Raw genomic sequence first — 15,836 nt, forward strand, 5'->3', positions numbered from 1 at the left:
AAAATTTGCCCTCTTCTCATTCAACACCTAGCTTTGAATTTGATTTCTTGTACAAATTCGTCTTCTTCTCTGCTAGAATTCAAGCCCTAATTCTGCTCCTTATTCGCTCTTGAACTGTGCTATTGAATTGCTTGGATTTGATGTGAAAAAAATACCCTCGATCTTTCTTTTATATGCACTCCATATAGAGATTGCTTCTTTGATAAGGGCTGACCTAGTTATAAGTTTTCTTGTTTTTCAAAATGCAAACCACCTCCACTCCATTTCAAGTAGACCTCTTTCTTTAACATTACATCATCCATGAGAAAATCACCTCCACTTGGAGGCAAGTCACACTTCTAACTTGACATCTTACATTTCATCTTATCTCTTCCATGTTGGTCACAAACAACTCACCCTTTATCTTGGCGGGGATTGAAGTTATGCTTTCATCCTTGGGTGGGATTTGCATTAATGCATGCATAAATTTGTCAAAATGCAATGCGGAATTTCATGTAATGCATGCATTCTTGATTGGAATTTCATGTAGTGCATGCATAAAATGCCCTAGCGCATGGCAGAATTTCACTTGGTGCTTACAATTTCAAGTAGTGCATGCACAAAATGCAAAAATGTTGGGCATGAATCTTGCAATGTTGAGAAGGATTGCAAGGTTGTGCAACATTTTTGGGCAGAAATCAGTGTTCCATGGGGATGCGTTCCCCCCCCTTTTGGGCCGCGTCTCGAAGATGGGTATGTTTCTGGGACGAGGGGATGGGGACGCGATGTCTCCCACCATCCTGCCACCACCACCGAAGCTCTGTCAGAGACGGGGAAACGTCTCCGCATCTCCCAAGGAGAAGTGGAGACATGGGGACGTCCACGTCTCCTTGGGAGATGTAGAGGCGTTTCTTGAGGGGTGGTGAGACGCTTAGATGTCTCCCGCCGCCCCACATCAAATGCAAAAATTAAAATGAAAATTTAACAAAAAGGTGACATTTTTAGGAGTTGGGGGGGTAACCCTAATTTGACGTGGGCCCCACCCCTTCCCCCAAAACAACAAAAAACCATTTTATTTGTTGATTTCACTCTCATTTTGAATGACTAATTTTTTTTCTAGCAAGTTGAAGAGGAGGAAAGACTTGTAAAAGATTGATTGAAGGAGTGAGAATAAGCAAGAAGAAGAGGAGGAGGAAGAAGATTCTACTGCATTTTGGAGAGATTTTTCAAGCACAATTTAGGGTTTTTCTTGTTTTTTTTTGTTTTATTTTCAGGTTTTCAATGTTATTTTTGGTTCTTTCATCTTTGTTTGTTTAGCTTTAAATTTGTTTTTTTCAAAGTTACCCCGAGTTTTCGGGACGGGGATGACAGGGGACGGCAAATTTTTTTGCCAAATTTGGAGACGGCGAGGGACGACAAAGGGGACGGCTATATAAAATATAGGAAAAATTTAAAATATATAGGAAAATTTTAAAATTCTAAATGTTCATATGAAAACATGGATAAAGCATGCATACATACATTATATTCATATGAAAACAATAAAACATGGATATAGCATGTGTATGATACTATGAAAAGTTGAAAAAAATTTAGAATGTAAATTCTAAACATACAACATTGTTAATACTCAATAGACAATATGCAATTATGCATTCATAAATCAGAATTTCATTTCATTCACATTGTCAATATGCATATCAATAGACTCGGAGGTTAAATTTTCCCTACTTCTATCGACGCAGTTTCCCCCCATATTTTTCAACGGGGGTTTGGGGGCAGCGCCCCCAAGGTGGGGTCAAGGGGCAGCGCCCCTTGCGCGCTTCCTGTCGCGATACAAGGCGGGGTCGAGGGGCAGCGCCCCGCGAGGCCAAAAAAACTTATTCTTTAATAAAGGCATTGGGTGTTATTTTTCTATTAACTCGCCGAGTTTGGCGATTTTCTAATCTTTGTGTCAAAATGCCCAAAGGCTACACTGCTGCCATATAGTTTCATTGTCAAAATTATGAATTAAATTAATAAATTTAAAATTTAATTAATGTTATCTTTTAATTTTTTTTATTTTTAATAACAATTTGAATTAATAAGGGGCCTATATTAGAAAATTTAAATAAAAAATTGAAAATACAACTTTTTAAATTTTTTTAATAATTTTTAAGGGCCTTAGATATGGGGGACGTCTGGCCGTCCCCGGGACGGATTGGGGACGTCCCAGCCGTCCTCGGGACGTACGAATGTCCCCCAAAGCTAGGGCAGGCGTCCCCCCGTTTCGGGGACGTCCCCTCAAAATACAGGGCAATTTGGGGACGGGGGGAAACGTCCGCTGGCCATCCCCAAGTCCCCAAAACATCCCCAGGACGGGGATGGGGGTTTTCAGGTCGGGGACACGTCCCCGGGTAACTCTGGTTTTTTTCCCTATTCATTTCAAAATCAGATTTGATGTCGAGTCTTGAAGGCAAAATGATGAATGAATCATTCATCATTTTGCCCTCAAGATTCAATATCAAATTTTATTATTTTTATTTTAATTTTTCAATAAAAAAAATCATAAATTGTAAATTTTAAAAACAAATTTGAAATTTCAATTTTGAAAATAAAATTTACAATTTATGATTTATTTTTATTTAAAAATTAAAATAAAAACAATAAAATTTGATATTGAATCTTGAGGGCAAAATGATGAATGATTCATTCATCATTTTGCCCTCAAGATTCAAAATCAAATCTGATTTTGAGATGAATAGGAAAATAAATTTATTTGTTAAACTAGGCTGATTTTATTTTTTATTTTTATTTTGTGACATGCAATGTCAATTTCACAATGAGCTCCCAAGACATGAGTGAGGATGAGATGGAAATCCATTCTCATAGTGAAAATGAGTCAGAATTTGAACCTAAAAATGAGGGGGGTGACCATGGGGCTGATCATGGAGTGGAATCTAGTTCCATGGCGAGTGCACCAACTAGTACAGGTTGCCCTTCAAAGTTGTTGGCACCGTATGCTAGGGGTCCTTTTGATCCTAAGTCTCCTCTCTAACAATTTGCTTCAAGAACATTAGTACAAGGCACACCACATTTAGATGGGGGAACAAGGAAGTGGAAGTGCAACATTTGTGACACTGAATGGTTTGGTAGCATCAGTAGGGTGAATGCATACTTTCTTTTTTGGAGAGGAAAAGGTGTGAGTCATTGTAAGTTTTTGAAGGAAGCTAAAAATATAAAGTACATAATTGAGTTTAACAAGCTTTGGGGGGTTCCAAATGACACAAATATTTCATTGCCTACTACTTTGTCTGCTAGGGCAGCCGTTTAGCACAACCTGAATCCGCCACATACTTCTCATGCTTCATAGACATGAGGAATGATGTTTGGATCTCCATCCACTTCCAATTCTGGTACTACTAAGGCATGGAAACGTAGGTTGCAGACACCACAGAGTAATCCCATTGCTGATATGTTCAATGTGCAACTGAGAGGGATGACGACGGGGGTTGGGGGGGCGTGCTGGTGCTGATATAATTATACATATACATATAGTACATGAAAAACTAGTTTTGAAAAGATGTATGACATTATAACAATATAATAATTACATTTCAAATGAAACTATAGGAAATTTGAAATACTAAATCTAAATACCAAGATTTCTTCAGTGCTAATTGCTAAATAAAATTTGACAAATGAAATTGTCAAATTGGAGATTTCTATTATATTGAAAATGGCAAATATGAATATCAGATGCTATTGCAAAGTTTATAAAGATGATTACATGATTCATCATTACAATGAGTAGCCAAATACAAATACTAATAGCAATAACATTACAAAAGAGTCAGACAAAATGCCAAAATGTAAATGACAAAACTCAAAATGTAGCGAATGGAGGCCTCTAATCATCTATGAACTCCTCCTCACTAGAACTATTGGACTCCTGAAGATCAATATCCCTCAAGCTCACACCAACCAGCTGAGACAACTGGCACCTCATTAGAGCCATTTCTTTCCCTTGCATCATTTCATAGCTCATTGTCCATTTTCTTTCCTTCTTGAGACAGAACTTCCATATTAATGTCCACAAAATCTTGATGAATAGGATCCTTGACTTCCTAGCCTGCCATTTTCTGTCCACCAGCCAAAGCTCCTTCCTTTTCCAGATCCCGAGGAGGAGGGGAACGCTTCTCTCTATCAATGTACTTGAAAAAGTAGTTTTGAAAAGATGTATGACAATATAACAATATAAGAATTACATTTCAAGTGAAACTATAGGAAATTTGAAATACTAAATCTAAATACCAAGATTTCTTCAATGCTAATTGCTAAATAAAATTTGACAAATGAAATTGTCAAATTGGAGATTTCTATAATATTGAAAATGGCAAATATGAATATCAGATGCTATTGCAAAGTCTATAAAGATGATTACATGATTCATCATTACAATGAGTAGCCAAATACAAATACTAATAGCAATAACATTACAAAAGAGTCAGACAAAATGCCAAAATGTAAATGACAAAACTCAAAATGTAGCGAATGGAGGCCTTTAATCATCTGTGAACTCCTCCTCACTAGAACTACTGGATTCCTGAAGATCAAGATCCATCAAGCTCACACCAACCAGCCCTGCATCTGAAGTGGTAGGATCATCCTCATCAATCTGTGAAGGCTTCTCTACCTCTACATCCCATCGTGCCGCTGGACTCTCCTTGTACACAAGTGTCTTGCGGTCCATGAGACGCAAAGCACTGTGTACAACCACAAGCTTCTTTGCTCTCTTAGAGGTAAGTTTGTTCCTCTTAAGGGAGTGGATGATGCTATATGTAGACTAGTTCCTCTCAGCAGCTTAAGAATTGGAGACCTGGGATAGCAGATGGATGGCTAGAGTGGTGGTAAAAAATTTCGGGCCATGACAATTCCACCACAAAAGTGGGTCCTCCTGTGCCATAGTTTCTATATCCATCTTTGCCGCATATGAATAGCCTCTAAGAGTGGCAAATCTTCCCCACTCAGTGCGAATTGTGCTGGCATCTCTGGAATCAAACATCTTCTCTATGCACCAAAAGAAACCCGCCTTCACCTCATCATCCTAAATTGGTGTCACTCTACCCGATCTAGCCTTGTACCACTTAGGATTCAAGGCAAAGGCAGTCATATGCAAAGGAGTGTTCAACTTGTCCCATTTGCGCTAAATGATAGGCCGGATTTGCTCATTGTAGAATGCTAGAGAGGGGTCCTTCACTCGCACAACAACCCTCATCTGGTCAAGCATATAGTCAAAGCACTCATACACCTCTCCAGGGTTAGTTGCATCCCCATCCCCATATCTGATCACCTGGAATACTGGAGAAATGATGGAGACAATGTATTTTGCATCAGTCCAAAACACATCACTCTTCACTATCTCCTTCACCCTTCTCCCCTACTCTACTCATTAGTCATAACCATGAGTTGCAATGCCTCTTGCAACTCAATCATTCTCTCCAAGAGAAATGAAATAGGATGTGTATTTGGTCTCAACTGGTTTCAAAAACTCCTTCGCGAAGGTCCTGAAGAGTGCATGTGAAGTGTGGTGGTTGCAGATAAACGTGTGCACATCTCTCGCATCGGTGACCACTCCTCTAATCTAGTCAATCTTCCCCATGTCCTTGAGTGCATTGTTCATGGCATGCACACAACACAGGGTCCACCAAATGTGTCTATAGGCTGGTTCAATGAGTCTCCCTGTTTCTCTACACACATGGGCTGTATCTGTCACTACTTGGACCGCATTTTGTGGCCCAACCTCCTCAATAGCCTCCTTGAGGACCTGAAACTAAAAAATCAGCATCTCTGCGATACCCTGTACAATCAACTGCTCTAAGGAAGTATGGGCCCTCTACACATGTGACCATGATGTTGATGAGTAGACGATGGCTAATGTTCGTCCACCCATCCATAACTACGCTGCACCCGGATGCCACCCAACATGCCTTCATCTTCTCCATCAAAATATTGATCTTGGAATAGCACTTATCCAAGATCGAGGTCCTCATTTTCATCTCACCTGGTGGCACATAAGATGTTCCTCCCTTCCCCACCATAGCCATCATCTCACTATAATAAGGAGATCGTGTAACATGAAATGGAATGCCATTGGCAAAGAAGAACTTGCCAATGGATTCATCTATCTCATCTCTCAGCTACACATTAAACATATCAGCAATGGGGTTACTCTGTTGGTGTCTGCAACCTACGTTTCTCTGCCCTGGTAGTACCAGAAGTGGAAGTGGATGGAGATCCAAACATCATTCTTCTTGTCTGTGAAGCATGAGAAGTATGTGGCAGATTCTGGCTATGTTGAACGCCTGCCCTAGCAGATAAAGTAGTAGGCATTGAAATATTTGTGTCATCTGGAACCCCCCAAAGCTTGTTAAACTCAATTATGTACTTTATATTTTTAGCTTCCTTCAAAAACTTACAATGACTCACACCTTTTCCTGTCCAAAAAAGAAAGTGTGCATTCATCCTACTGATGCTACCAAATCATTCAGTGTCACAAATGTTGCACTTCCACTTGTTCCCCCACTTGAATGTGATGTGCCTTGTACTGATATTCTTGAAGCAAACTGTTTGTGAGGAGAATTAGGATCAAAAGGACCCCTAGCATACGGTGCCAACAACTCTGAAGGGCAACCTGTACTAGCTGGTGCACTCGCCATGGAACTAGATTGGGCTCTACAATCAGCCCCATGGTGACCCCCCTCATTTTCAAGTTCAAATTCTGAATCATTTTCACTATGAGAATGGATTTCCGTCTCATCCTCACTCATGTCTTGGGAGCTCATTGTGAAATTGACACTGCATTTCACAAAATAAAAAATAAAATAAAATCAGCCTAGTTTAACAAATAAATTTATTTTCCTATTCATCTCAAAATCAGATTTGATGTTGAATCTTGACATCAAATTTTATTATTTTTGTTTTAATTTTTAAATAAAAAAAATTATAAATTGTAAATTTTATTTACAAATTTGAAAAGGAAAAGCAAATTTGAAATTTCAATTTTGAAACAAAATTTACAATTTATGATTTATTTTTATTTAAAAATAAAAATAAAAATAATAAAATTTGATGTTGAATCTTGAGGGCAAAATGATTTATTTTGCCCTCAAGAGTCAACATCAAATCCGATTTTGAGATGAATAGGAAAAAAAAAGAAAAGATGAAAGAACCAAAAATGACATTGAAAACCAAAAAGTAAAACAAAAAAAACAAGAAAGACCCTACCTTGTGCTTGAAAAATCTCTCCAAAACGCAGTAGAATCTTCTTCCTGTCATCTTCTTGCTTCTTCTCACTCCTATCACACTTGCAATCAATTTTCTCACTCCAATCAGTCTTCTACAAGTTTTTTCTCCTCTTCAGCTTGCTAGAAAAAAAAATAGTCTTTCAAAATGAGAGTGAAATCAACAAATAAAATGGTTGTGTTGTTTTGGGGGAAGGGGTGAGGCCCACATCAAATTAGGGTTAGCCCCCAACACCCAAAAATGTCACTTTTTTTTTAAATTTTAATTTTAATTTTTGCATTTGACGTGGGGCGATGGGAGGTGTCTAGGTGTCTCCCCGCCCCTCGAGAAACGCCTTCGTGTCTCACAAGGAGACATGGAGCCAAGGAGACTTGGGGACGTCCCCGCATGTCCACATCTCCTTGGGAGAGGCAGAGACGTTTCCCCGTCTCCGGCGGAGCTCCGGTGGCTGTGGTGGTGGCGGGACGGCGGGAAACGTTGTGTCCCCGTCCCCCCGTCCCGAAAACATCCCCGTCTTCGAGACGCGGCCCAAAAGCGAGAGGAACGCGTCCCTGTGGAACATTGATAAAAAACACATTTTCGGTGATATTTTCACAAAAACTCGGCGAGTTTCTATAAAAAACTCAGCTGCATTTAAAAAAGAGGCTCAAACACGTCAATTTTTTTTTTTTTTTTTTTTCAAGTCAGTCTCATTCTCTTCATTTCAATATGTCTTTTTCCTTATACTTTAAGTTATATTTCATGTATATACTGGCAGGATGTTTGAGAGTGGTTTTAGATCTCTAGGAGTTATCATGCAAATTCTAGGTTTTAGAAGATCTTTTAAATTTTAAGACTTAGTCAAATTTCATTAATCAGTATGCTCCTTTCAACATTCTCTTGATCTCACTCACTTTATCTGCCTTGAATTTTAGACCTATCTATCTCCCTATCACTCTTCCTCTATCCCCCTCTCTACCACTCTCCATTTCACTCTCTCTTCTCTCCCCCAAGATCTAGACCTACCCCGTCCCCCCATCCTGGAATCGTCCCCGTCTTTGAGACGCGGCCCAAAAGCGGGAGGAACGCGTCCCTGTGGAACATTGATAAAACACACATTTTTGGTGATTTTTTCACAAAATCTCGACAAGTTTCTATAAAAAACTCAGCTGCATTAAAAAAAAGAGGCTCAAACATGTCAAATTTTTTTTTTTTTTTTTCAAGTCAGTCTCATTTTCTTCATTTCAATATGTCTTTTTCCTTATACTTTAAGATATATTTCATGTATATATTGGTAGGATGTTTGAGAGTGGTTTCAGATCTCTAGGAGTTATCATGCAAATTCTAGGTTTTAGAAGATCTTTTAAATTTTCAGACTTAGTCAAATTTCAGTAATCAGTATGCTCCTTTCAACATTCTCTCGATCTCACTCACTTTATCTGCCCTGAATTTTAGACCTATCTATCTCCCTATCACTCTTCCTCTATCCCCCTCTCTACCACTCTCCATTTCACTCTCACCTCTCTACCCCTCTCTTTCTCACCCTCAGACCCCTACGAGGGGTGCTACCCTCAACCTAATTTTATTTTGTAGATGCTTGGTGGCAAAGTTGGGGTGGAAATACCCCAAATCTCAAAAAAATTGCCCTTGGAATCTTATGTTAACCTTGTACTTCATCCAGTTGTGAGTGCAATTGGAGCTCGTTTGAGGCCATCCACATGAAGAAGAGGAGCAAGTTAGCTCAAAAACGCCTCAATGGCCTTGTCTTTGTGCAATATAATCTTTGGTTGTGCATAAGGAAGATAGAGGAAGCACGAGCTGGTCTAATTGTTTTGGATGATATAGATCCTTACAGTGATTGGACATTGCAAGAGCAGCCTCCATTGTTTACAAAGGATGACATTAATGATTTGGAGAGGCAGGCTATGGAGGAGGAGGGGAGTGGATTTGGTTTCACACTGGATGATATTGAGGGGGATGAGGAGTCATTGCCAGTGCTAGGTGCAGCTAGAGGTAGACCTACATCTAGGATGGAGGATGAGCCACACAGCCTGAGCCCACAATAGACTTCTAGGACTAGACCCTCTAGTTCTACAGGAGGGGAGTGGATTTGGTTTCACACTGGATGATATTGAGGGGGATGAGGAGTCATTGCCAGTGCTAGGTGCAGCTAGAGGTAGACCTACATCTAGGATGGAGGATGAGCCATACAGCCTGAGCCCACAATAGACTTCTAGGACTAGATCCTCTAGTTCTACCTCCCCCCTAGTTTTTACTAGAGTTGGGAAGAGGAAGATGTAAATCAAGGCATCTCCCCGAATCCCTCCCAAACTGAAACCACTTTGCATTTAAATATATCTAGATTCAACTTGTTTCTTTTGTGTTCTCATTTATTGACTCATGGGATGCATCTTCTCATTGAATTTTGCAAAAAAAATGCATTTCAAATTAAATTTAAGCAATTTTTTAAGTTCACGAGTTTTTTGCTGAGTTTTTCTTGAGTTTTTTTTTCAGGGCTTGGCGAGTTTTTGGTTTTGGCAAGTAGTTCAACTATCTTATCACTTCAATGAAGTTCAAGTTTATGGATTTTGTTTGTTTCAGTTGTCACATTGATTGATATCAGATAGTTTGTGCTGAAATAGTATAAACATTCAAATATACATTACTCTGAAATGCCCAGTTGAAGCATACTTGTTGGAAGGAAAATCAGGGAGCATCTTATATTTTTACTGGTATATAGTATGTAAAATCAGGGAAAACCTTATATTTTTACTGGTTGATGGTAAGTAAAATCAGGGAGAATCTAACATTTTCACTGGTTATTTTACTGCAGCTGACACTCCATATGAAGGTGGTCTTTTTCGCATAAAATTGATCCTGCCTCAGGATTTTCCATGCAGCCCTCCAAAAGGTAATCCATGGACTATGTCATAACTTAATCTTCTAGAGTTGAGTTGCATCATACCTAGCCGATGCTTCTCTTTTACAAACTTTGAAATACAAAATTAAACAAATGTTTTTCTTCCCTGCACACAAGCTTTTGCAATTTTCCTGTTTAATTTTCATATATATTTTAGGTAGTTAGTCAAATGGTCCTGCATGGATGCTTTACTTCCTGCATTTGGAACCAAAACTCCTGTATAGTTTTATTTCCCTGTTAAACTCCCCATTTCACAATCTCTCTCCTTACTTGAATTGCAGGCTATTTTATGACAAAGATCTTTCATCCTAACATTGCACATAATGGAGAAATCTGTGTAAACATTCTGAAGAAAGATTGGCAACCAGCCCTTGGATTGCGGCACGTGCTTATTGTATGAGTCGAAGTTTCCTTTCTCTGTTCTATCAACATTATTGACTCTTAAATTTGATATGAATGTAAAATGCAGTTGGATTACGCCAGCAACATCATTAACCTTCCATGTTTATTTATATATTTCTGGAGAAGATACCTGATTTGATTCTTTACATTTCCTTCAAATTTTCTATATGATTCTCATCAGCCATATTTTTGGAGAAGCAACTGGTTCTATTTGTGTTTATTATTTAACAAATATTTGATTCTGATAAAACATATGCTGTGTGGTTGCTTCTCTCATAATTTGTTTCAAGAAAGCTTCAAGACGTATCATATTATGTTCACTCAAACATTGTTATAATTGTGCATTAGAAACCCATCTTAATCAAAATGATTCATAAACAGGTAATGGGAAGAAAGTTACAAACAGGTTTGCATCCATCATTATCTTGGGATTCTTAATTATTGTGCATTGAGTTTCTAATTTCAGCTAGTGACAACAAATCTACAACTGACAACAAATCCACAACTGTTTCCACCCTCATTCACTTTGATTCGTTAGTAACTTAGTAGTATGAATTGAGTTTCTATTTTCAGGGCTAAATGTGTTGGTTGAGTTTCGGTATTCGCCATCTATGTCTCTTCCAATTTTTGTAATCTCTAATAACGATTTATGGGACATCTTTCCCTATTCTGTAACATAGAGTAGAGTAGACAAAATATATTTTGCCCAAAGTTTTTTCATCATAGCATTCCTGAATTTTATGCACTATCTTTCAAGAGTTTGGTTTTCTCATGCTATTACATTTGCTTTACTGATATGGGGCTTTCATTAGCTATTGACCGTTTTACAAAGTTTAGGCTAATTGTAAAATTTTGTAATCAGGTTGTCCGATGCTTACTTATAGAACCATTCCCAGAATCTGCTTTAAATGAGCAGGCTGGAAAGATGCTAATGGAAAATTACGAAGAATATTCAAGACATGCAAGGTATATTTCTCTACTTGTTTCCTTTTGAAGCGAAATTTGAATTTTTGAATTTTGATCAAATATTGTAATCACTGTATTACCTCTTTAGTATTACCATGTTGTTTCAAACCTAAATAAGTTGCAACTGATTTTTTCAGGAATGTCAAACTTTTGATTTTTCTCTACTTGTTTCCTTGTGAAGCAAAAGTTCTTTTTTTGAATTTTGATATCAAATATTGTAATCATTATATTGCCTCTTCAGTATTACCATGTTGTTTCAGAAATCTTAAACTCTGTGATTTTTGTGACATCTTTAGGTTTTATACCAGCATTCATGCAATGAAACATAAAGCCCGTAAAAAGGAGACACCTGAGTCGCCTGCTACAAATGAAAGACCTGAAAATGACGTTATTGTATCATCTAGCCCTCTTACAGCATGCAACACAAACAAAGAGAATGCTCCTGATCCAAATGTAGGTTCAATAGAAGAAATTGGAGTTGGTGAACTTACCCAGAAAACAGATGCTTCACAAACAAAAGTGTTGGTTGCTAAAAAGAAGATAGATCAGAGGAAGAAGTGTCTCAGAAGGTTATAGCCACATGATCAACATGATCACTGGAATCATCCTCCCTTGTAAATTGTAAGGAGAGAATAGGTCAGACGAAGAATTGTCTCCTAATTTTTTAGTTTACTGAACATTTCAATTTGGGGATTTCAAATTGATAGAAATGAATGTTCTGACATAATTCCCAAAGGTGTACTGAACAAGATTACTGGAAGCATCTTCCCTTGTAAATTGTAAGGAGAGAATAGGTCAGAGGAAGAAGTGTCTCCTAAGTTTTAAGTTTACTGAACATTTCAAATTGATAGAAATGAATGTTCAGGTGTACCGAGCAAGCCTTAGTTAGTCAATAGAACTGTGCAAGAGATGCACAAGCGTGGTTTTAGATGCTTTTTAGAGCATATTTGTACACTTTTGTTTAGGATCTTTTAAGACATGAATAATGAATGAATGATTTTAATGACATCCACGAGACTGAACAGTCTAAAAATCTAAGAATAACACCCTTAATTTATCTTCAGACTCCTTTCAATGTCTGACCGTCAGATTCGTCCTCCCTTGTATAAAGAGTCATTTTGGACATTTAGTTCCGCAACTCACTCTTATTTATTTGCCAATTCCGTCGAAGTCCTGTTGAGATTAGTTGAATATATTCAAGAAGCCTCAAATCTATTGGTTGAAACTTTAAAGACGATTCTTTATACTTGTCTTGTGACTTAAAAGTTACCTATCTGTTATGTAACTTTAAATTCTGTGTAAGGTTCTCTTCCTTTTGTCAGTCAGTGAGTGCGGCATTAACTATATTATTGCTTCAATTAAAGGTTACTATTTTTTAGCACCGCTATTATTCCATTTAAGATGTGACTGGTTGTTATCATTTTTTCTCCCTCTCTATCTGGATCTCATTGGTTAAGTTCAAATTTGGTGGATTGTTCTTGAACATGTAATGTTGGTTATTGTAAGGGATGAGTTGTATATTATATATGTTTTATATGTTAATGGATTTTATATTTCACCTCAAAATTGCAGTTTGTGGTTTTTATGTTCATTGTATTGTAATATTATTTAGTGGTTTCATATTATGGATTGGGTTATTATGGATAAGAAGCATTGTACTGTATGGTTAAGCTACCAAGCTGATTGTAAAAGACAAAGATGAAAATCTCTTGCATCTCTTAACTATAATCTTCTTATACAAAGATTGATAATTAAACCTTGTATTGTATTGTGATCAATTATTAAAATTACTATATATATATGTTAATGGACTTCAAATTCCATCACAAAATTGCAGTTTGTGGTTTTATGCTCATTGTATTGTAATATCATTTAGTGGTTTCCTATTATGAGGTGCCTATAAATAAATGCATGTGGATTGGGTTGTTATGGTCAAGAAGCATTGTATTGTATGGCTAAGCTACCAAGCTGACTCTAAAAGACAAAGATGAAGATCTTTTGTATCTCTTTACTAGAATCCTCTTACAACGATTGATAATTAAAGATTGTGTTGCATTGTGATTCTATTATTAATATTAATATATTGAATGTGCTTTGGAGGCAAGGTTTTATGCTCAATGTATTGCAATATTATTTAATAGTTTCCTATTATGGAAGAAGATTAAGCAATCAATAATAGATATGAAGCTTGGTTCAACTTTGTCTTTTTTGATTTGTTGTTTTTGAATGTGTCAAAAGAACCCACCACCTTTAAACATCTAAATGAACTTATGGAACTTGTAGTAGATCTACCTTTTAGACTCTTAGGAACAATATTTTCTAAGAAAGAAGTTACATTTATTGATGATTTCATGGAAATGTTGGAAACTTGAGTTGTGTTGTGTTCTCATTAATGTCAACCCTATCTTGTGTTGTCATTGATGTCACTATGTGTTGTAGATAGTTTGGAAGTGAGTGCTCTGGTGTTGGGTGGTTTGGTGAAGATGTTGAGGTGTTTTTGGAAGGCTGGTGTAGTGGAAGTTTTATGCAAGAAACAATATTTTTGCAGGAAAGAGTTTTTAATGTCCCAATGCATTCTTCCGATATGTGAAGATTATGGAGTGTGGTTCTGTTATAATGTTTATGATCTGTGTATTTTCTACTATCAAGTTTATAGGTCTTATGTTGCTCAAATGGTAGAGGTGGTTGCTATTTCTAATAGTGGCTATCTATCAAAATTGGTCCGGAGAATGCTTGGTGGCTTTTAGATATGTTGATTCAAGTGTTGTGGTTTGGAGGACATGTTCATTTGGTTTGTACAGTGTTCCAATTCAATTTTTGGGTGTTAAGTTGATTGGCAAGTGAAGTTATGTTGTTCTGTGTTCGACATGCTCAGTTGTGTTGTGTTCAGGTTGGTCTAGGTGGCTTATCTTACTCGGATCACATTCTTTTGGTCTAGGTTTGCTTTGGAGAATGAGTTTGGTTAGTGTGTTGGGTCTCACTATGATGCGTGGAGATCTGCATTGTGTAATTTGCATTGGAGGATAGTTTTGGGCTACTGGTTAGTATGCTTAACTATTTATCTACACATTTCTTTTGATGTCAACTTTGGAGGATGTATTAGCATGTGTAGATTGTTGGAATTGACTTAGATGGATGTGGTATGATGTTTTTAGGTCCTCTCTATCTCCTAGAGTGGACCACATTTGATATTTTTGGTCTAGGTGGCCTAATTTATGTAATAATATATATTTTGTCTATGGCCGACCCAGTCAACGGTTTTAATGAATAATCTTGTATATAAAGAAGTGCAGATGCATGAGTGAAGGTATAGGATGTGTGTGAATTGACAAGTAGCGGATGTGAATGATTTGTAAGCAGTTTTGGTGTTGGAGATGTGCGAAAGTCATTTGTGAAGAGATTTGATGATGATATATTTAGTGTGACAGTGTTTAAAGTCAGATGTGTTTGCCATGATATTGGTCGTTTGACACAGTGGTTCAAGAATAATTTCATGATCAAGAGATCTTGTTATTTTCAATTTAGCCATTCTTTTCTCTATTGGAAGATGATGAGTCTCTTGGTAGCTTTTTGTAGCTTTTTTATATCTTGCCCTAAGGTTGTGTGCCTTAGTTGTTGCAAGTCCTCCTAGGGGCAGTGAGTTTCAAAGGCAACATTGTAATAGATTATATTCATATTGTGAGTGTAATTTTCACCATGTTTTTTCCTTGCTTAGGGTTTTCCACGTAAATTTGGTGTTCATGTGTTTGTTGTGCTTTGTGTTTTCATGGTTTATTACTGCAGTAATTATATAGTTGTGGTTTAAAGTTTAAAAGATTAAAAATTAAGTATTTTGAGGTTCAGATTGATTCACCCCCTCTCAGTCCTATGGTGTGTTCAACATGAAAAAAACTTGAATGCCTTCAAATGTGTTTTCTTGAATCAATGGGCATGAATATGAACAAATAAAATAAGTGCACCATGTCGTGGTGTGCTTTTCTAGATTGGTGGAATAACTTAGTTATGGTGATCAATTGAGTTATCTTAATGCTAAATATTGCTGAGGTGGTTGGTGCCTTATTGTCAAAAGTAATAAGGTGGAAAACCTAAAGATCTATCAAGGATGCTTTGGTTGTTAGAGATTGGTGAAAGGAGAAGGGTAAAGCTTGATGAGATGGTTGGTGCCTTACCATTAAAAGAAATGATGTAGAAAACTTCAAAATGGATGCAGGATGCTTTGGTCATTAGATGTTAGTGAAACGCGGGGAAGAACAATAAAGGGGACAAGAAATCCAAGTCGAGGGAATATTTAAATCGCTTAGAAAAT

The 15,836-nt window shown here is 37.3% G+C and overlaps 1 protein-coding gene across 2 annotated transcripts in view; it reads left to right on the top strand.

The window, feature by feature from the left end:
* Positions 1-12,762, top strand: part of LOC131079125 (ubiquitin-conjugating enzyme E2 22) — a 43,703-nt gene extending 30,941 nt beyond the window's left edge. For both annotated transcript variants that reach the window (XM_058017006.2, XM_058017008.2), the window contains 4 exons: positions 10,076-10,153; positions 10,444-10,556; positions 11,427-11,530; positions 11,827-12,762. In XM_058017006.2, coding sequence (XP_057872989.1) covers positions 10,076-10,153; positions 10,444-10,556; positions 11,427-11,530; positions 11,827-12,106 — 575 coding nt within the window. In that variant the 3' untranslated portion in view covers positions 12,107-12,762. The remainder of the gene's footprint in view (positions 1-10,075; positions 10,154-10,443; positions 10,557-11,426; positions 11,531-11,826) is intronic.
* The last annotated feature ends 3,074 nt before the right edge of the window (positions 12,763-15,836 follow it).

Source organism: Cryptomeria japonica, chromosome 10 (genome assembly GCF_030272615.1).
Source record: "Cryptomeria japonica chromosome 10, Sugi_1.0, whole genome shotgun sequence".
NCBI lineage: Eukaryota > Viridiplantae > Streptophyta > Pinopsida > Cupressales > Cupressaceae > Cryptomeria > Cryptomeria japonica.